At 36.2% G+C, this 23,835-nt stretch overlaps 1 protein-coding gene across 4 annotated transcripts in view; it reads right to left on the bottom strand.

Annotated features, from left to right (window-relative positions):
* Rad51c (RAD51 paralog C) overlaps positions 1-23,835 on the bottom strand; it is a 45,015-nt gene that overhangs the window by 5,714 nt on the left and 15,466 nt on the right. For 2 of the 4 annotated variants that reach the window (XM_063250864.1, XM_013152000.3), the window contains 3 exons: positions 23,438-23,498; positions 13,856-13,916; positions 837-5,637 (listed from right to left, as the gene is read on the bottom strand). In XM_063250864.1, coding sequence (XP_063106934.1) covers positions 5,536-5,637; positions 13,856-13,916; positions 23,438-23,498 — 224 coding nt within the window. In that variant the 3' untranslated portion in view covers positions 837-5,535. Of the gene's footprint in view, positions 1-836; positions 5,638-13,855; positions 13,917-23,437; positions 23,499-23,835 lie in introns of those variants that run through there. The other 2 variants (XM_063250862.1, XM_063250863.1) reach the window with 2 other exon arrangements.

Below are 23,835 nucleotides of genomic sequence, written 5' to 3'. Positions count from 1 at the left end.
TGTATAAAGCTTTTTTCATTTAAATTGACAGAAAGGGTAAAGAAAGACTATTACGTGAATATTTATCCTGATACTAATTTCACTGTATTGCTAAGCTAGTAGTTGATGAGTTAGGGCTGTATTGCTGAAACGCTTGCATATAACTCAACATGATGGTCTTAGCAGACTTCTTACATGGTGGCTAAGGGCTTCAAAAGTGAGTATTCCAGCTGGGCGGGGTGGTGCACACCTGTAATCCTAGCATTCAGGAGGCACAAGTTCAAGGCTAGCCTAAAAGGCTAGCAAGTCTTTCTCAAAAAAAGTGAGTACTCAGTGATAGTTTTTTTGTTTTTCTTTTGGTACCTGGAATCAAATTTAGGACCTTCCACTTGCTAGGCAGGTGCTGTACCACCGAGATATATCCCCAGACTTGATACATAGTTTTTTAGAACTTAATTTCTTAAATTAGTATCATTACTTCTATGGTACTTTATTGGTTAAAGCAGTAAATAAATAGGTCTCTTTAGACTGAAAAGGACATAACATACCCCATCTGACAGGAGAAGTACCAAAGAATTTGTTTTTTTTTTTTTTCCCCCCTGGTACCAGGGATCAAACTCATGACCTCACGCTTAGCAGGTAGGCACCTATGCCACTGAGCTAAATCCCCAGGCCCCAAAGAATTTGTTTTAAACTACCATAGCAACATTTAGTTTATGAATTTAGGATAAAGTTCAGCAACTTGAACTTGAAACCTCTGAAATGTGTGTTCCAAACTTAATTATATGGATGGATATTAACTAGTGCTAACAAGTCTGTAAGAATCCAATATATAAAAACCACAAGGGCAAACAACATAAGAATTTACAGTAGAGCTATTAACTCCATTGAGACATCTGCATCGATCTGGCCTTAATTGGGAGATCTAATTACCAACAGATTGTTAATTAATACACATGCAATCAGATAAAAAGTTCATTACAATTCAAATATTTAATGACATCAAGTTGAGATGGTCTAATGCAACCAAAAATATGTATTTTCTTAAGAAAATATAAACTGGCAAAACCAAAAAACAAACAAACAACCACAACCAAAAAACCACAACCAAATAACATGTCATGAGCACTGAAAAACAGCTACTCTCAAAAACCACATAAGGTCTAAGCTAGCAATCTTCCTGGGGAACAATTCAGCAAAAACTCAAATGGTTTTTTATGTATATATTCATATCAATTCTTTATATCTTCATTAAAGGCTGAATTAACCTAAATATGTGAGTGATTAAACAACAGTACATTCATTCAATGGAATGCTCCACAGCAATTTAACTGAAAAATTTCTACATGTATTTACATAAAAAGGTGCTGAACGGTATGTGTGTATTATTTAAGAAGGTGTTGGATAAAAGTAACATTTTAGCTACATGGAATAGCTCTATAAGATCCTATCAAAAATTGTTAATGACTGTTGCCTCCTATAAAGAAAACGAATGATTGTGACAGAAGGTAAATAATTTTCATCGACTTTTAAAATCTAGTGTTTCTAAAATTTAAATCCTGTATGAATATTCTTTAATTAAAAAAAATTAAAGCCAGGTATGGTGGCACATATCTGTAATCCCAGCACTCAGGAGGCTGAAGCAGAAGGATTGTTTTGAGTTTGAGACCAGCCTGGGCTACTAAGTGAGCTCAAGTTCAGCCTGAATTGCATAATGAGACTGTCTCAAAAAGACAATCAGTCAATCAATCAATCAGGCATGGTCACATACAACTAGTACTCTGGGAGGCGAAAGTAGGAGTCTCAGTTTAAATTCTACCTCGACCATCTCTCAAAAACTAAGGGCAGGGGACACACAATACTTTTTTCACGGCACTGGGGATTGAACTCATGACCTTGTTCTTGCCAGGCAGGCACTTATGCCATTAAGCTAAATCCCCAGCCCTATAGTTCAATACTTGAATTCAATCCCAAGTACTGCAAAATAAATAAATGAATAAATGTTCACAAATTTTTTTAAAAAGCAGGAGAAAAAAACAAACGGGCGGTAGTATTAGGGCTTAGACCCAGGGTCTTTGTACGGAGCTACACCTCCAGCTCTTTTTTTTTTGAGTCCAGGTCTCAATCACTAAGTTGTCAAGGCTGGACTGGAACTCGTTATCCTCTAACCTCTGCCTTCCCAACGACAAGGATTACAGGTGTACGAAAACTTTGCCTGGTTAACCTTTTTTTTTAAAAGAACATAGCAATAATTGTTATATAATCAATCAAGCTTTGTTTTTTCTTTGAGCCTTGATTTATATGAATTCTTGATGTAAGTTTTCCTATATGTGACTTTTGTCTTTTACCTTGTAGTTTTGTATTTTGAAAATAGGCAAGACATAATTTCCATGAATTCTCAAGCCCTTCTAAGTGAGCCCAACTTTGATGTCCTCATAAAATAAACTACACCTAAGTCACAGGTAATAGTGTCTTTAATTTAAAAACTCACATCTTACTACACATATTGAAAGTCAGATGAATGAAACTTAGAAAGGGCTATGTTAATGGTAAACTAAAATGGAAAATAGGCAAAGGAATATACTTCGGTCAAAAATACATGAAATCACGTCAACATGTTTTATAGCAAAATCAGTTCTGAGGGAGCAAAATGTTCTGTAAATTTTAACAGTAACAGTAAATTTAGGCACTGATGTTAACTAAAAATACATATTATGAACAGCCAGCCTCTCTTCTGCAACTCAATGGTTTTTTTTTTAAAGCAACAGAACATTTCAACAGTGTGTCTCAAAACTGAAATGCAATGTTTTAAAATGGGAACCCTAGCATTATTGATCTTAAAAATAAAAATGTATAAATGTCAAACATTTCACTGTTTTCAGAACTGATCATTTTAAGTAAATTCTTGACTTTGCACACTCGAGGTGAGCATGGAGCAATGGATTTAAGCAATCATGTAGTCTGATCTTGTTTTAAAAATAAAATAATGACACAAGAAAATAAAGGTGCCAGAACTAATGTGGCTTGTTAATCTCACAACAAGAATTAGAATGGAGGCTTTCTAACTCTTGTCTTGAGATTTTTCTATCACATTAGTTTTGGGACAACCCATTTGAGACCTCTCCTGTCTCTCAGGAGCTATGCCTAGTCCCCATTGTTACTCCTCAATAAAATTTTCCCACTGTAAAAACAACAACAAAAAAACTCCCAAACCTCTAATTTTATCACAAATTGTAAACATTTTAGTCAGAATATTACTAACAAGAGAAAAAACTTTAGAGCTGAGCATGGTGGCAGAAGTCTGTAATCCTGGCTACTCAGAAGGCTGAGGCAAGAGGACTACAAGTGTGAGGCCAGCCTCAGCAAATGAGACCTAGTTTCACAATAACATATAAAGAGCTAGGGATGTAGCTTTGCTCTGTAGTATTCACCTGTAAGTCCCTGGGTTTTGTTTCCAGTTCTGAGAAAAGAAGGGGGAAAAAAAGCTGGGTATGGTCAATCATACCTGTAATCCTAGCATACAGGAGATGGGGCAGGAGGATCATGAGTTTGAGGTCAGTCTGGGCTACGCAGTGAGACTGTCTCAAAAAACAAAAACAGGGCTGGGGATATAACTTAGTGGCACCGTGCCTGCCTGGCAAATGCAAGGTCCTGAGTTTGATTCCCGGTATAAAAAAAGAAAACCCACAAATAACACTTTAAAATAACCCAATTGCCTATCCACAGATGAACAGATAAATGAAATGTAGTATAAGCATAAAATGGAATATTTAGCCTTTAAAAGGAATGGACTGGGCAGGGGATATAGCTCAGCAGCAAAACACTTTCCTGACAAGTACAAGACCCTGAGTTCAACTCCCCTATCAAAAACAACACCACCAACAACAAAAACATTAAAAGGAGTGGACTTCTTATATATGATACAATTTAGAAGAACTTTACAAATATGCCAAATAAGTGCTCATTTCAGCAGCACATGTACTAGAAATATGCCAAGTGAAATGATCCAGACACAAAAGAAAAGATACTGTATGTTTCCACCTATATGAATTACAATAGGCAAATTCATAAAAATGTGAAGTAGATGAGAAATTATTAGTGGCTGGGCAGAAAGAGAACAGAGCGTTACTGCTTAATGTTTCTGGTTGGAATGATGAAGTTTTAGAAATTAATGCATTAAGGCCTGGTGGCTGAGGCAGCCTGAGCAACTTGGCAAGCTAGTGAGATGCTAACTCAAAAAAAATAAAATAAAATAAATAGTAGGGGTTGGGGATTTAGCTCAGTGGCAAGCCTGAGGTTCTGAGTTCGATTCCCAATAATCAAAACAAAAAAGTGGGAATGGTTGCATAACATTGTGAATACAATAAACATTAACTTTGTACACTAACAAATGATTTGAATGGCAAATTTTGTTAAAACTATTTTGCCACAATAAAAATATACCAATATTTTTAGTATATGTGCTGCCAAAATGAGCACAAAAATGTAAAAATAAAAACCAAGAGTATAACTTTAAAAAGTGCTCCAAAATGCCATCCTGTGCATGACCAAACAGAAATACTATTTTTATCTGACTACTTGAGAACAAAATTTACCCTAAATCTTATTTGAAATATTTATTCATAGCCGAGCATGGTGGTGCATGCCTAATCCCAGCATTCAGCAGGCCGAGGCAGAAGGATCATTGCGTGTTTGAGACTAGCTTGGGTTACAAAGTGAGCTCAAGGCCAGCCTGAACTGCATAGTGAGACCATCTCAAAAAGACAAAAAATAAAAAGAAAAAAAGAAAAGAAAAACAGACTAGCCTATCACCTCTATCTTACGGAGTTGCTAGGAGGACCAAATAAAATGATGTAAAAGTATCTCATAAATAATAAATTACTATAGCTGTGGTGGCACACACCTGTAAGCCCAGCACTCAGGAGGATCATTGCAAGTTCAAGACCAGCCTAGGCTACATAGTGAGTTCAGGGCCAGCCTGTACTACATAGGGAAACCCTGACTCAAAAAAACCAAAAAACAAACCAGCAAAAAAGAAAAAGAATTAAAAAAATATATTCCTAGGATTATCTAGGCTAACGGGCAAAGAACTTTTCTGGTCTGAATAGTAAATTCAAATTGACCACATAAGATTACCTTGCCACATTTGGAATATTTATCACCTCTCTTAAATGTGACTGAAAATGAAAATACAGCAAACTCTAATTTTAGAAAACTGCTTTAGAAAAGCTTTTTCAGAAAATCATATTCCTTATTTTTTCTATTAATTTTATGTAATCCTGATTTGTTTGTTCACACTGCAATGTGTTTTTATTTTGTCTTTTTGAGACAGGGTCTTGCTATGGAATTCTTGGCTGGCCTTGAGCTCACTTTGTAGCCCAGTTTGGTTTCAAACTTGCAATGATCCTCCTGCCTCAGTCTCCTGAATGCTGGGATTACAGGAGTGTAGCACCATGCCCAGCTTATTTTTGTATTTTACAATAATGATTATACTACTTGCACACTGTGAATTTTACAATGTAAATATATTTCCATACTCTGAGATTACTTTTGGGATTATTGTTCTTCATCTGGATCTCGTGACCGTTTCCGGAAATTCAATGAACCTTCTGTTTGCAAAGAACACTCGGTGGCAATAGCATCTCTAAATCCCTGAGGCTGCAAGATGAACAAAAATACAAATATGCTTTAAGAACATTTAAAATAAACACTGGTCTTCCTTTTTTCCCTTTTTTTGTTATTTATTTTGAGACAAAATCTTGCTAACTGACTAAGTTGCCCTGTTGGGCTGGAACTTTCAATCTTCCTGCTTTCATCTCCCAGACAGTTGAGATTTTAAGCACATGCCACCATACCTGGCTCTTCCAAATATTTTTCAGCAATAAATATGAAAGCTACTTTGTGCTGAAGATAGTTTATCAAACAAAATGAAGCAGCTAAATCATTTGTTTAGCCCAAATTACAGTTGTATAAAAGTATTTTACATACACTTTTATTTCTTTTCTACAACTGGGGCTGAACCTAGGACCTCTGCATTCAGCTACATCACCAGCTCTATTTTAATTTTTAATTTTGAGAGAGTCTTGATAAATTGCCCAGAATTGGCTCAAACTTTCAATCTCCCAAAGTGCTGGGATTACAGCATGCCTGACTCTCACAAGTATATCTTTATTTATACTAATATATATACACATAAAAGTAACATACACTATCAAATGCCTTCTAGAACTGGAAGTGTAGTTCAGGAGTGGGGCTCAGCAACATTCTCTTCCCAAATATATAAAAAAACAAAAACAAAAATTTGCTTAATAATTGTAAAAAGCTTGGTGTGGTAACCTATATCTGTAATCCCAGCACTCGGGAGGCTGAGAAAGGACCATCACTGCAAATTCGAGATTAGCTTGGGCTACAAAGTGAGTCTTAGGTCAGACTGAATTGCATTGCAAGACCCTGTCTCAAAAAGACAAAATAATAATGATAGCAGTAATAATAAGTCTAACAAACTTTATGGTAGCTCTGCCAAAAAAGAAAGTAATCTGTACTAATTAAGTACATTAAAAATTTGTTTTCATAATTAAAATATCCTAATAAAAATTTATCAATAAATTACATCAACTGCACCTAGTCCAGTGCAAAACCTTAATGGGCTAATTCAGTTGCAGAATCTCTCCTGTTCATCCTTACAAAATGAGATGCCAACATATATATGATGCGAGTCCGGGGAGCTTTGTGGCCACTGTCGACGCCAGGAAGAGGGAGCTGCGTTGCAGAGGCCTACCTAGCCCACGGCTGCGACCTTTCTTCAGCCAGGAGAACTTCGCCACCTGAGGAGGTGGGTGCCCGCATACCATCTGTGCCTCAAGAAAGGTTGAGACTCTTGCTCCAGGTGGTTGGGGACCCCTTGGCTTGCGGCCACACAAGACTGGGCTTGGCGGGTTTTGGCCCTGCCTGGGCCGTGCCTGGTAGCCTTCTTTTAATCCGGGGGCCACGCTGCCCGAGGAGGGAGCAATGCCACTAGAGGAGTCCCAGGAGTCCAGGACATAGGAGACAATTACCAATACGCCCAGGGGAAGGCTTGGAACAACACTTGAAACACAGAAATATAGAAAAATGGATTCAAAGAGACATACAGGAAATCAAAAATTCCATTGAAAGTTTTCAAAACCGCCTCAACGAGAGTAAAGATAGAATTTCAGATCTTGAAGACAAGATTGCAGCTAGTGAACAGGAAAGGAAAGATCTTTTTAAAAAACAAGGAATCAGGAAATAACAATTCAACACCTGCAAAATGATGCAAAGAAAAACAACATAAGATTGTTAGGGATTAACAAAAAAGAAGGGAATAGTACAAATGATATCAAAAGGCTATTCACAAAAGTCATAGATGAAAATTTTCCAAACATGAAAATGGAAACTGACATTAGAATTAGTGAAGCATATAGAACTCCAAATAGCCATAACCAAAATAAAGATACACTCTGGCATATAATAATCACCATCCCAGAAATCCAACATAAGAATAGAAACCTAAAACCTGTCAGAGAGAAAAGACAGATCACCTATAAAGGAATGCCTATCAGAATCACAGCAGACTTCTCAACACAAACAATGAAGTCAAGAAGAGCATGGAGTGAAGTTTTCCAGATCCTAAACGAGAATGATTTTCAACCTAGACTGACGTACCCTGCAAAAGTGTCCTTCAAAATGGATGGAAAAATAAGATACTTCCATGACAAAGAAAAGCTGAAGAACTGCATGATCACCAAACCAACCCTGCAAAGAATACTAAAGACAGATTAGATATACTTAGGAAAAAACCACTAAGCAAAGCAGACAATTAAACAGAACAGAAAGATAAAGATGCAACAGCAGAAAGATTACATGTCAGCAATAAGCCAACATATGACAGTTATCACCATTAATGTAAATGGACTCAATACACCAATTAAAAGAAACAGGCGGGCAGAATAGATCAATAAACAAAATCCAACCATACGCTGTCTACAAGAAACTCATCTAACTGAAAAGGATAATCACACACTGAAAGTCAAAAGATGGAAAACAATATATTATGCAACAGTAACCCCCCGCCAAAAACCGGTGTTGTTATTGTTTGTGGACAATGTGAACTTCAAGAATGATCCGAAGATATAAAGAAGGTCACTACAGACTGATTAGGGGAAAATGTCAATGGGAAGAGATAACTTTCTTAAATATATATGCACCAAATTCCAGAGCACCCAGTTATACGAAGCAAGTATTTATAGAAATGAAAATCAGATAAGCAATAACACAATTGTAAAAGGAGACCTTAACATACCATTGACACCGGAACAGATCAACCAGAAAGAAAATCAGAAAAGAAATAACAACTGAATCACACTTGTGAACAAATGGACTTGATAGATATATAAAGAATGTTCCATCCAACAATATCAGAATATACATTCTTCTCAGTGTTACATGGGACATTCTCTAAAACAGACCACATACTAACCCACAAGATTTGGGTTAATATTTAAACATACTTAAATAAATGCAAAAGATTGAAATCATCCCTTGCATATAGATTATAGCGTCATGAAACTAGAATTTAATGATAAAAGAAACTGCAAAACCCCACGAATACATGGAAATTGAATAATGCACTCTTGAGCAATCTGTGGGTCACAGGGGAAGTTAAAAAAGAATTTAAACAATACCTACAAGCAAACAAAAATACAAATACACCTTACCAGAATCTGTGGGATGCAATGAAAGCAGTCCTCAGAGGAAAATTTATTGCACTGAGTTCCCGCATTAGGAAAACAGAACGAATTCAAATAAACAACCTGATGCTTCACCTCAAACAACTAGAAAAAGAAGAGCAAGTCAAGTCGAAAGCCAAACGAAGGGAGAAAATGATAAAAATCAAGAGCAGAAATCAATGCAATAGAGACTAAGAAAACAATTGAAAGAATCAAAGAATCAAAGAGTTGGTTCTGGGGATTTAGCTCAGCGGCATAAGCACCTGCTTTGCAAGCAGGCAGTCGTGAGTTCGATCCCCAGTACTGATTAAAAAAAAAAAAAAACAAAAAAAGAGTTGGTTCTTTGAAAGAATAAATAAAATTGATAAGCCCCTAGCCAACCTAATTTAAAAAAGGAAAGAAAAAGCTCAAATTCATGCAATAAGGAATGAAAAAGGCAAAATTGGGGCTGGGGATTTAGCTCAGCTGCATAAGTACCTCCCTTGCAAGCAGGTGGTCCTGAGTTCGATCCCCAGTACCGATAAAAATGAAAAAGACAAAAAAAAAAAAAAAAAAAGAAAAGAAAAAGGCAAAATCACTACAGATTCTGTGGAAATACAGAGGATCATCAACACCTATTTCAAAAATATCTAATCTCATAGGTTCGGTAACACAGAAGAAATGGACAGATTCCTATAAACATATGAAGTACCATGCTGCAAAAAAGATGTAAAACTGCTGAATAAACCAATTTCTATTAATGAAATTGGAAATGTAATTAAGTCCTTACCTACAAAGAAGAGCCCAGGCCCAGACAGATTCACTGTGGAATTTTACAAGAAATACAAAGAAGACTTAATGCTAACACTCTTCAAACTCTTCAATGAAATCAAAAGGGAAGTTATTCTTCCTAAGTCATTCCTGGAAGCAAACGTAACTCTAGTTCCAAAACCTGAGAAGGACACAACTGAAAAAGAGAACTACAGACCATTCTACCTAATGAACACGGATGCAAAAATCCTCAATAAAGTATTGGCAAACAGAATGCAGCAAATCATCAAGAAGAGTATATACCACGATCAAGTGTGATTCATCCTAGGAATGCAGGGATGGTTCAACAAACATAAATCAATAAATGTAACCCACCATATCAAAGTAAGAATCACATGATCATCTCTATAGATGCAGAAAAAGCTTTTGATGAGGTCCAACACTCATTCATTATAAGAACTTTACAGAAAATTGGAATAGATGGTTTTACCTCAATATGATTAAGGCCATCTATGACAAACTAAAAACCATCATCATATTAAATGGCCAAAAACTGAAGAACTTTACCTTAAAATCAGGCACAAGACAAGGATTTTCCTTATTACTGCTCCTATTCAATATAGTACTGGAAATACTAGCTAGAGCAATTAGACAAGAGAGAAATAAAAGGGGTAAAGATAGGAAAAGAGAAAGTTAAATTATCATTTATTTGCAGATGATATGATATTCTACATAGAAGACCCCCAAAACTCCACTGAAAGACTCTTAGATATAATAAATAAATTGAGCAAGGAAGCTGGATACAAAATCAATGCTCAAAAATCAATAGCATTTTGGGGCTGGGGATTTAGCTCAGCGGCATAAGCGCCTGCCTTGCAAGCAGGCAGTCGTGAGTTCGATCCCAGATACCGCTAAGAAAGAAAAAGACAAAAAAAAAAAAATCAATAGTATTTCTATCCACTAATGACAAAATCACTGAGAGAAATAAATGAAGCCACACCCTTCACACTAGCATCCAAAAAAATGAAATAGGAATTAATCTCACAAAAGAAGTAAAAGATCTATACAGGGAAAATTATAATACCCTGAAAAAAGAAACTGAAGACGATCTCAGGAAATGGAAAGACATCCCTTGTTCATGGATAGCGAGAATAAATAATGTGAAAATGGCCATTATCCCAAAATTGTTATACAGATTCAATGCAATCCCAATGAATATACCATCAACACAACCTCATATACCTAGAGATATCACTCCTAAAATTCATCTGGAACCAGAAGAGACCTAGAATAGCAAAGGCAATTCTAAGCAGCAAAGGCAACACAGGAGGCACCACAATCCCTGACATGAAATTATACTTCAAAGCTACTGTAATAAAATCACATGGTACTGGAATCAAAAAAGACCTGAAGACCAATGGAATACATTAGAAGATACAACCACAACTACAAACACACTCAACCCCCTAATCTTTGATAAAGGGGCCAAATGTGTTCACTGGAAAAATAACAATCTCTTTCATAAATGGTGCTGGAAAAACTGGCTCTCCATATGCCAAAAACTAAATCTAGATCCATGCCTATCACCATGTACTAAACTAAAATCTAAATGGATCAAAGACATGAATATTATAACAGAAAAACTAAAGTAGGTAAAAATCTTGAAGACATAGGGATAGGTAGAGAATTCATGAACAGGAAAAAAACTGCAGGGGAAATACTTCCCAGAATCAATAGCTGGGATCACGTCTTAGTAAAAGGTTTCTTCACATCAAAAGAAATCTCCAACCTAGTGAAAAGAAAACCCACAAACTGGGAAAAAATTTTAGTGAACTGTCCCTCAGACAAAAGACTGCTGTCTAAAACATATAAAGAATTAAAAAAAATCAGACCCCCCAAAATTCAAAGACCCAGTCCAAAAATGGGCATCTGAGATGAATACACACTCTTGAGATGAAGAAATACAAATGGCAAATAATCATTATTACTCATTAGACAAATGCAAATTAAAACCACACTGATATTCCATCTCACTCCAGAAAGAATGGCCAGGATCAAGAAAACTACCAACAACAAATGCTGGAGAGGCTGTGGGGGAAAAAGGAACTCTCCTGCACTGTTGGTGGGAGGGTAGAATGGTGCAACCACTGTGGAGGTCAGTCTGGAGATTCCTCAAAAAGCTGGGATTTGAGGTCCCATTCGACCCAGCTATTCCATTTCTAAGCATATCCCAGAAGCACTGAAAATATCATGCCTCAGTAATATATGTGCACCTATGTTTATAGCAGCACAATTTTTAATAGCGAGATCTTGGGAACAATCCAAGTGTTCATTAATTGAGGAATGGATAAAAAAGTTGTGGTATTTTTATACAATGGAGTACTACTCAGATATAAAGAATGATCACATTAAGATGTTTACTAAGAAATGGGTGCAACTTGAGACCATACTCATAAGTGAAATAAAGTCACATGTATAAATACCAGTCTCCTTAGTTGTAAGAAATAGTATGAGTACATAAGAGTTTATGGTAATCGTGATTCCCCATTACATTGCATTGAAGCCTTATAATGATAGCATTCATTAGTTGGAATGGGTTTATCCTGTTATGTTTGATTTTTTTAATCTGTGATGGTATGAACAGCTATTTTGAAGAAAACAAGTCATTATGATAGTCAGTACTGATACAATATCATCTTACTCTGAAGTCCTACCATGCTTTTGCTCTTCTGTTTCTATTGGCTCTATCCTGTTGTATCTTATTGGACTGTGTTATGTGTGATAGTATAAACAAACTTTCTATGGAAAATGAGATAACGTAGTAGCCATTGTTTGTTTTCTGTTATCTGGTTCAGAATGTCCTGTAATACTCTCATTTTCTTGAATGCTTTTATACTATTTTGTTATGTTTATACTATTATATATGAAGTTATGCTCAACTATTTCAAACAAAGAGACATCATGGTAGTTACTGTTAACTACGGGTTGTCTTCCCGTGAAATACTGTGTTGCTTAAATTGTTCTGTTCTGATCTGCTTTGTTATATACTGTTTTGTCTTAATCTCTTTAAAATAAAACACAATTTTTAAAACATATACACGATGCCACACTGTTTGTAAATATATATTTCAGTCACAAGGGAGTGTTCTATGATGTAAATTCATAAAAAAATTAACATTTTAAAGAGTGCTATATTTGGTGGCTATGATACATTTATAATAGCCACAGAGCCAACAATGTTGGTATATTTTCCTGTCTGAAAATCTCCAACTTTAACTTTAAAAATCTTAGGTACCAAACACAGTGACGCACACCTACAGTCCTACGATCTTAGAAAGCTGAGGTGTGAGGCTCATTAGTTCAAAATTAGCCAGGGCCAGACATTGTGGTGCACGCCTGTCACTCCAGTACTCAGAAGGCTGAGGCAGGAGGATCAACACCAGCCTGGGCTACATAGCTCAAGGCCAGCCTGAGCTATGTGGCAAAATTTTTGTCTCAAAAAAGGCCAAAACAACAACAAAAGCAACCTGGGAAAATTATTGAGACCTTGTCTCAAAATTTAAAAAAAAGCAAAGAAAGAACTAGGAATGCATACAGTACACAAGGACTGTGACTATTATGTGCTGCATATATATATTAATAAATTAAGAAAATGATTTTGGTCAGGAAAAAAAACAAGCTTCAAAAAGTGTACCTTAATTTTTTATACCAGGGATCGAACTCACAACCTTGCACTTACCAGAAAAGCACTTGAACTACTGAGCTAAATCCCTGGCCCCTATGTACCTTAATTTAGTCTTATATGTTAATTGTCTTATATGTTTTGCTGGTTTTTCATACTCTTAATCAGGCTGTTAATCTGTTTATGACAATTAACTTGAAAACTGACCTATAAAATAATTAATCTGATGCTGACCAAAAAAATTTTAAAGGGGGTTGGAGACAAAGGGGAAATAAAAAAGAATTGAGATGTGTCACACACAGTACATGTACTCACTCCCCACAATGAATGCAACCATTATGTACTACAAACATATTTAAGGGGCTGGGGATTTAGCTCAGCGGCATAAGTGCCTGCCTTGCAAGCAGGCAGTCATGAGTTCGATCCCTGGTACCGATAAAAAGGAAAAAGACAACCCCCCCCAAAACATATATTTAAAACAAGAAAAAAAATTTTTAAAAAAGAATATATTTTAGTCTAATTGTGACTACAGTATCCTGTACACACGACCACTTTAGGGATACTCCAAGTGTGCAAAGTTGTCCTTAAATATGTTTTTGGCCTATAGAAATTAACAGAAACAATGTGTGCAAATAATTTCTTCAAATCATTACTACCTACTAATATCAAAATTTCATTTCGTAGAAATAATACTCACTGTGATCTCAAACAGCACTGTGCACTCTCTCTGGCTTGGTGATTTGTACAATGTTGCTAACCTGCTTAGAGAAAAAGAATAAATATACACAAAAGTATAACTTTGATGACTGCAAAATTTAAATTTATAGTTTTCTGCTATACTTGTATTCTTTTGTTCTTAAAAACACAGAAGAGGGACTGAGGATTCAGCTCACTGGCATAAGCGCCTGCCTTGCAAGTGTGCGGTCATGAATTTGATCCCCGGTACTGATTAAAAAAAAAAAAAAAAACACACACACAGAAGAGAAAGACATAACAAAAGCAAAAACAAACACTTCCCTCATTGGGCATTCTTGTATCCCTGCTACTGGGGAGGCTAAAGAAGAAAGCTCTTTGGTGACCAGGAGTTCAAGGAGCAGGCCACACAGTAAGACTCAGTTTCTTAAAAACAAAACACAAAAAAAACCCCCTCAACCAGGTATGGTAGCACATGACTGTAATCCCAGCACTCAGGATTACAGTGGCAAGAGGATTGCCACAAGTTTGAGGCTACTCTGGGGTGCAACAGTATAGTTCAAGGCCAGCCTGGAATACACAGAAAGACCTTGTCTCAAAAAAACCGAAGCAAAACAAAACCCCTTCCCTTAAATAGTATCTATTATTTATGCACTTAATAATTCATACAAATAGAGTTGTTTATACATATAAAGTAAAATTCCAAATCAATAATAAATACATTGATTGGGCTGGGGATTTAGCTCAGCAGCACCTGCCTTGAAAGCACACAGTCCTGAGTTCAATCCCTGATAACAATAAAAATAAATAAATGAAATAAATACATTGATTATCAATGGGAGGTCTTCCACTGAGATCACTGGATAGAGGTGAAAGTAAAGCAAACAAACAAAAACACACAATGATTGACTGAAATAAAAATTTTTTGATAGGCTCTTGCTAAGTTCAAGTGGGCTGGGCATGAACTTGTAATCTTGTCTCAGCCTCCTAGAGTTCTATAACCACCTGTGTGTGCAGCTTTAAAAAAGTATTTTTTCTAAGTATGGTGATACATGGTTGTTATCCTAGCACTCAGAAGGCTGAGAAAGGAAGATCACTGCAAGTTAGAAGACAGCCTGTGACACTGAACTACATAGCAAGACCCTGACTAAAAAACTAAAAAAAAAAAAGTATTTTCTATGCAGTGAGGTATTACTTGTGCTAAAAAAGGAAGAAAGTATTGGCCAGACGTGGTGGCACACACCTACAATCCCAGCACTGAGGAAGCGGGGACAGGAAGACATCAAACTTGAAGCCAGCCTGTCCTACCTACATACTGCACTCAAGGCCAGCCTGAGCTACATAATGACACCCTGTCTCAAAAAACAAATCAAAATTATACTGTATGATCTCACATCTATATGCATAAACATGTGTGGAAAAATTACCAATGATGGCCGGGGATTTAGCTCAGTGGCATAAGCACCTGCCTGGCAAGGGCGAGGTCATGAGTTCGATACCCAGTACCAAAAAAAATAAAAAAATTACCAATGACCAAGGCTCAGGGAGATAGTTCAGTTGTATAAGCGCCTGCTTGAGAAGCGCAAGGTCTTAAGTTCAATTTCCAATACAAAAAAAAAAAAAAAAAAAAGATAAATCAAATAATAATAAATAGTTAAGTTGTTACTTCAAGGTAAAAGTTGTTCATATGTATTTCTCAATCTTTCTGCAGCATTTACCTATTTTATGTTATTAGAGAAATATGAAGATAATATCTTGGAATATAAATAAAGGATATATTCTCATACAAATACAGAAGGAAAGGTGGGAGTGTGTATGACTGTAATCCCAGGACTTGGGAGGCCGAGGCAGAAGAATCACTGGGCTACATAGTCAGTTCAAGGCCAGCCTGAACTACAGTAGCAGGAGCCTGTCTCAAAAAGCCCAAACAAACAAAAGTAAGTAAAATAAAGAAGGAAGAAATATTGTCTTAAAATGGCTTTATAAATAGAAACACTGTCACAATAGGACAAGGTCTGTTCAGGTAGAATTTTATTATGTACTATGCAATATAAATAACATAAAACCAAAAACTGAAAGTAGTTAAATAAAATTCTAAACTCTTATAAAGTATATCCAAATGCTGTTAACAAAAAGAAACCTTTGGGCCAGGGATTTAGCTCAGTCGTGTAAGCACCTGTCTGGCAAGCGTGAGGTTGTAAGTTCAATCCCTGGTGCAAAAAAAAATTACTTTAAAACAGATATAATATATTCACATAGTCAAAAAACCAGGAACAACCTAGTGTCTATTGATAGAGAAAAAAAAAAATGTGGGGTGTGCACTGTATATGTGACGAATATGATAGAATTTTTTTTCTTTTTTTTTTTTGGTACCAGGGATCAAACTCACGGCCACGCACGTGCAAGGCAGGTGCTTATGCCGCTGAGCTAAATCCCCAGCCCCCAAATATGATAAATATTATTCAGTGTTAAAGAGGGAGGAAATTGTAACATATGCTACAACATAAAAGAATCCTGAAGACTTATTCTACATGAAATAAACCTATCGCACTAGTACAAACAGTGTATGATTCCAATTATGTTAGTAGAATGGTGGTTGCCAGATGAAATGGTGGGGAGAAGTTATTATTTAATGTTTTAGTAAGAGAAGATGACAAAGTTCTGGAAATAGATGGTAGTGAAGGTTAAGCAACAATATCAATATACTTTTTTTTTTTTTTTTGCAATACTGGAGATTAAACCCAAGGCTTTTCAGCTAATAGGCAAGTGCTCTACCACTGAGCTATATTTCAACCCTTTTCATTTTTTATTTTATTTTTAGAAAAGATCTTATTAAGTTCCCTAGGGTGGCCTTGAACTTTTGATCCTCCTGCCTCAGCGGCACTGAGTAGCTGAGATTACAGGCAGCAGGCAGTGGGGTGAAAATGATCCTACTGTACCCAGCAATATGAATGTACTTAATGCCATTATACTGTACACTTAAAACACTACTAAAATGGTAAATTTTATGGTGTGTCTATTTTACTATAACTTTAAAAAACTGATATAACTAAGTGCAAATTCTAACTTAGAGAAAAACAATTCTAAATTTGTACTTTCAGGATGAAAACAGCAGCAACCATCCCCAGGCATGGTGGCTCATGGCTGTAATCCCGGCATTCTGGAAGCCTGGAGGATCCTAAATTGTAGCTCAGCCTGGAATGCTTGGTGACACCTTATCTCAGAATAACAAATAGGCTGCAGATAGTCAAACATAGTGGTGCAGGCCTGTAATCCCAACACGCCAGAGTCTGAGGCAAGAAGATCATTACCATTTTGAGGCCATCCTGAACTATACAGCAAGACCCTGTCTCAGAAAACCAAATCAAGCAAACAAAAATTCACTGCAGATATTCCTCAATGTAAAGACTGAATTCAATCTCAAAAGTATTAATAAATGAACAAATGAGTAAGTGAATAAAAAAAACCTCAACTACTAAGTAATAAAATAATTGCTAAGCAATATAAGAATATTTGTGTTCTTGGAAGAATGGTTTTGAGTTTGAAGCCAGCCTGGGCTACACAGAGGTCAAGGCCAGTCAAAACTACATAGTAAGACCCTGATTCAAAAAAAAAGCTAAAAAGTTTTTTTTAAAAGAGCATCAAATTGGGGCTGGAGGTTTAGCTCAGCGGCATAAGCGCCTGCCTTGCAAGCAGGCAGTTGTGAGTTCGATCCCCGGTACCAATAAAGAGGAAAAAGACAAAAAAAAAACCCCAAACAACAACAACAACAAAAAAAACCCAAAAAAAGAGCATAAAATTTTTAACATGCTTCAGGACTGAAATTCTCTTTTTTTTTTTTTGGCACTGGGGATTGAACTCATGGCCCTGTGCATGCTATAGGTAAGCACTCTACTACTGAGCTACATCTCCAGCACTTTATTATTATTATTTTTTAAAGAATTCTTGCTATGTTACCAAGAATAGCCTAGATCTTCCTGCTTCATAGCAGTGCCTAATAGCTGAGGTTACAGGCTCATACCATTGTGCTGTTCTACCTTTAATCCAAAAATATGAAAAGAAAATCACAGGCAGTTATTTATTGTGCCTTTTAGAAAAATAACTTCTTTTCGCAGAGTCTGAAACTGCTGATTGCAGGGCCCTGTGCATACTACTAGGCAAGCAGACTATTACTGAGCAGTAGGGGCTGGGGATTTAGCTCAGCGGCATAAATGCCTGCCTTGCAAGCCGGCAGTTGTGAGTTCAATCCCTGGTACTGATAAAAAGGAAAAAGAAAAAAAAAAAAGTAGAACAATATCACTGAGCAGTATCCCTGGCTTAGAAATTTTTTCTTTTTTTTTTGAGTCAGGGTCTTAATACGTAGTGCAGGCTACCCTTGAACTTACTACATAGGCTGGCCTCAAATTTGCAGTGGGCTTCCTGCCTCAGTCTCCCAAGTGCTAGAATTACAAGTATGTACCAGCATAATATCATTTTTGATTCAGTAAAACAAAAATTAACTAGTTCTGAAAAATTTGTGTCTGAATTATCTCATATCACAAGAATGTCCAAAAAGGCATCCATTGCATCTAACTTTTCTGAGGAACTTATTAAAAATTATTAGATATTTATATATCTATTTTGGTACTAGGGGTTCTATTTTGAGATGTGTTTTCATAAATTCAGTAAATTGCTCAGGGTGGGCTCAATCTTCTGATCCTCCTACCTCAGTCTCCAAGAATGCTGGGATTATACGCATGCATTACCACACACCTAAAAAGAATAAGCTTTTAAGAAGCATTTGCACATTTGTTAAGAATGCTAAAGTCAAAGGTGGATTAAGTTTTCAGATTGAATATCTTTCTCATATTTCTAGTTAATAAATTTTCATATACCACAAATGCATCTTCAGAGAACCTCTAAAATAAAAAATTAAACCAAAGAATCACTTGGCTCATAGCTCCAGCAGAAATGAAGCTTAACATATGGCTGAACTGCATAGTTTGGGTCAGGAAGAAATAACACAGAAGCACAATTTGTGCTCTAACGCTGAGCACACATAGAAGACACTGTGTGGGGGTGTTGATGTATTACTCCACTCTACCACCAGATCTTCTTGGCAAAGAGATTCTGAACAATCTTGGCCTCATGTTATCATGAATATGCAAATCACAGGAAAACCCACACAATATAAGGACACAGACAAGAGCATTTAAGAACTTCTGGGATATTATTCCATCATTAAACAAAGGTTAAAAATCAGCTATTACTGGGGAAGCATTGAGCATAATAGTATATCTAAGTTGAAGTCTCAATATAAATTCGGGTATTCAAGGTTTTCAGCATTTCTGCTCCAATGAAAAGTGTTCATTTTTATATTTTCCCTCCAGTATGAATTTCTATTTCTATCCTTTCAAGACAAACTAAATTTTAAAACACATGTAAAATTTCATGCAAGTTTGCGGCTACTCTAGCGCAGTGGTAGAACACGTGCTTAGTATGCACAATGTTCTGTGCCATAAATCCCAAAACATGTAACTGAACAAACACCAAGAAAAACACAATTCCTACTATCCTACAAAGAGTTCATGCACATTTAATAACTTAAAGGCACATGGTTTCCAAAACTGGAAAAAAAAAAAAAAAAAAAAAAACTATTTTAGAATGGGTGTGGTGGCACAGGCCTATAATCCCAGGTATGAGAAGGTTGAGACAGTAGGATCTCAAATTCAAGGCCAGCCTGGGCAATTCAGTGAGACTATCTCAAAATAAAGATGAAAAACATTACAAAAAAGGGTCGGGGTTGTAGCTCAGTGGCAGAACACTTTGCCTAACATTTTCCAGGCATTTGGTTTAATCCCTACTACTGCAAAAATCCCTAGTACAACAGAAATAAAAACCTTATCACATATCCACATACTGGGAGAAATCAAGTTTTAAGAAATCAAGTTTTCTATAAAAGAGAATAAGAATTAGATTTGCGAGCGATCGATGCAATACTATACCTTCTAGAAACTGTTATAGGAGAAAAGTAATGGATTTTACTATCGAATGATACAAAGTGTAGAAAATACTACCTCACAGAACTGAAAAATGAAATACTACATACAAATATACTGCTTTCCATGACAAAGGACAATCAATAAGTATTCAATACATAGAAACTATTATTCACTGCTTTGCTTCCTGGGGCTTGGTCTTTCTCATTTTTAATAATCAAAAGTATAGATTAGTCAAAGAATTATTGAAAAGACTACCTAAAATGTTGTACATAAAGTTCCTAGTGAAATACTTGGCATAAGCAAGCACTCACTAAAATGTTATCTGGGATACAGGAAAAGTGTTGGGTTTTTTTGAGACAGGGTCTTACTGTGTGATACAGGTTAGACTCAAACTCACTATGATATTCCTGCTTCTGCCTCCTGAGTGCTGGGATTACTGGTGTGTGCCACCACATCCAGCTTAGAAAAAAATTTAAAAGAACTGTATATTATCTCCACATGTATCTATTGTCCATGACAGTGCTCTACACCATTCTCTAATTTCTTGGGAAAGATCTATAAGAAGCTGAATTCATTCTGAATTAACACTTAAAAAGTAAGCTTGATTTTTTGACATCATGGTCAAAATACTAACTTCTAGAATTTTACAAAGGCAAGTTTCCCTTCTAATGAGTTCATAAAAAGGTGAAGTATCTTGTATTGCTCCTGTAACTTTTTTCCTCTCTCCTTTCCTTCTTTCTTTTTAGTACTTAAATATGCTCTTGGTATCTGCTTAAGTCTAGAGTAGATTACTACTGCATATTAGCTCAAGAATAATTCCTAAGAACATTTAAATAATAGGATGTACATTACAAGACAATCAAAATACAAAACCATATTAAAAAAACCTCAGAGTGGGACATAAGATAGTGATACATATCTATAGTCCCACTATTCTGGGAAGCTGAGGCAAGAGAATTAAAAGTTCTATCCAGCATGAGAAATTTATGGAGATTTACGGGAGGCAGCAAATGCATATCAGCCTCTAGTACTATTAACAAAACCTCAGCTCAAACCAGATAACACGGTATGATGGCACAGGCCTGTAATTCTAGTTATGTACTTGGAGGGCTGGCACAGAAGGACTACAAATTGGAAGCTAGGCACTACAATTTAGCAAGACTATCAAAATAATATAAAAATAATCTGGAATGTAGGTCAGTAGTAAAGCACTTTCAATACTGGGGATCAAACTCACAGCCTTGCACTTGCCAGGCAAGCACTTATGCTGCTTAGTTCAATGCCCGATGTATAGTACTATTATTATTATTTTTTTGGTACCAGTAAAACATTTTGTTACTATGTACAAGGCTTTAGGTCCAATCTTTAGCCCTGCAAAACAAAATAAAACAACACATCTTGGTTTAGTTGAATAACTATAGCCAACTTCATTTTTGGTACCAGGGACCAAACTCAGGACCTTGTACTTTCCAGGCAGGTGCTTACGCAACTGAGCTAAATCCCCAGCCTATAACCAAGTCTTTTGTTTGCTTTTTTTGGTTTATTTTTGAGATAGCATCTAGCTATGTAGTGCAAACTGGCTTTGAACTCATGGAGATCCTCCTGTCTTAGCCTCCCAAATGGTAAGATTACAGCCATGTACACCTGGCATTGTTTTTTTTGGAACTAGAGTTTCACTATGTAACCCAGGATGAGCTTGAACTCACAGCATTCCTCCTGCCTGAGGCTTCCAAGTGTTGGTAATTACAGGAATGTGCCACTGTGTACCAAGTTTTATAATAAGGTTTGTTGCTCAAAAATAGATTGAGATCTCAAATCTAAAAATCCAAAATTCAAAATGCTCCAAAATGAATTTTTTTTGCAATTTCAGGATGCGGCAAGTAGAAAACTCCATACCTAGAAACCTTATTTTATACAAAAAATTATTAAAAACTTGAACAAAATTACCTTCAGGCTATGTGTATAAAGTACAAATAAAACAAATGAATTTTGTGGTTAGACTTGGATTAGACTCCTAAAATGGCTATGAATATGCAAATGGAAAAATCTGAAAAATCCAAAGCACTTCAGTTCACAAGTATTTTGGAAAAGGGTACTCAATCTGTATTCAAAGACTTATTTACAGAATTAAAAGAGCAAAGTCAATTGTAAAACATAATGTAGCTGGATATAGTAGGACATGCTTGTAGTCCTCAGGAGGCTAAGGCAAGAAGATTTCACATTTGAGGCCAGCATGGGCTATGGAGTGAGCTCAGTCTGAACTATATATAGTTCAGTCCTAAACAAACCCACACAACAAAAATTACACAAACCAGGTTGATGGTTCATGCCTATAATCTCAGCTATTCAGAAGGCCACGGCAGGAGAATCTAAAATGGAACTTAGTGAGACCTTGTTTCAAAATAAAAATCGAGCCGGATGTGCTAGTGCACACTTGTAATCCCAGGCAGGCTGAGGCAGGAGGACCGCCTCAAATTTGAGGCCAGCCTAGAATGCAAGTGAGTTTAAAGCCAGCCTGAACCACATGGCAAAGCCCTATCTTAAACAAAACAAGAGAAGAAAAGAAAAGAATCCACAACGAACAAAAACAAAAAAGACTGGAGATGTAGCTGTGTCTGGGCTTGAACTTGCAATCCTCTTGTCTTACCAAGAGTACAGGATTACAGTCATGTGCCACCACACTTGGCTGAATTCTCTTAAGGAGACACAAACTGCATGACTGAATTGCAAAACATGTATGGAGAAATAGCATGTTTTCCTAGGAGCTTAGGTCAGTAAAATCTAACTTATCAAGAGTACATGATTTTTTCTTTTTTTTTTTTAGTTTATGGAACAAACAAATGCAGACAAAAAATATCACTGACTAGGTCCACAATGTATTTAGGTGACTCGTTATTCCAGTTGTACCCACATACTGCCTCAGTTGCCTCCTTTACCTAGGACATTTCCGTATTATGTTCTCTAGGGTATGTCAATTAATCTTGGAACAGAAAGGCTGGCATGAATCTGACTTTTTTTGAAGTATAAACTGAAAGACTTCATAGCATTCAATGGCCTATTTTAAAGAAAAGGGAATCTGGCTCATTCACTTGCTCAGCAGCTTTAAAAACAAACACAAAGGTTTCATGCTGTCATGATTTTATTTTAAAGAACAACACTTACAGGTTGGCAGGTAAGTAACTGGGTAATAAAAGCAGGATAGGAAAATATAAAGAAAAACACACAATTTCATACAAAAACCACATTACGCAACTAAGAAAAACCATCCCGTTTTCTACATAAATTAGTCTTAAAGCTAACCTCAGAAGTTTTTCTTTTGTCCTGATTTTATTCTTTCAACTCATTCCAGGAACATACAGTACCACCTCCTTGTGCATGGCTAATAAATGATTTGAAAGAGCTTAAGAGGGTGGCATTCCTTAGCCACCTACTTGTTTCAGGTGTGTGTACCCCATCATTTAACTATTTCAAAGAATTCCCCGTGTAGCTAAATGAACAATATAACCACATGTCTCTAGTCCTCTTTTCTTGAGGACTAAGAAACTGTTAAGCATTCAATAGAATTATTCTAACATTTGGAATAACTAGCTTGTTTCTATACTGACCTTTGTTTTTGGTCCCAGTGAAAAATTAGCCTAATTGTAGCAGCATGACCCCAACTCTCTCCTGACAAAAAAAAAAAAAAAAAGAACATGAAAATGGTATATTTCCTTATTTTAACACGTTATAAGTTTCTTAGAATGCCTCTGACCAAAGAGTGTTATTTTACTAACTTTAACATAACAAAAATATACTTGGAACTGGGCCCAGTGGTACATGAGGATAATTCCAAGTACTTAGGAGCTTAAGGCAGGAGGACCACAATTTTAAGGTTACACTGCGCAATTCAGAAGTGCCTCAAAGAAAAACAAAAAACAAAAAACATTGTACTTAGTTTCAACAAATCGGCACAAATATCACCCTAAGATTAACAGTTTACGCAGAGAAATAGTGCAAATTATCC

The sequence above is a fragment of the Cavia porcellus genome, unplaced genomic scaffold (genome assembly GCF_034190915.1).
Source record: "Cavia porcellus strain 051 isolate PalLab524CR breed Dunkin Hartley unplaced genomic scaffold, mCavPor4.1 scaffold_6, whole genome shotgun sequence".
NCBI lineage: Eukaryota > Metazoa > Chordata > Mammalia > Rodentia > Caviidae > Cavia > Cavia porcellus.
This window is presented reverse-complemented; position numbering and strand designations above follow the sequence as displayed.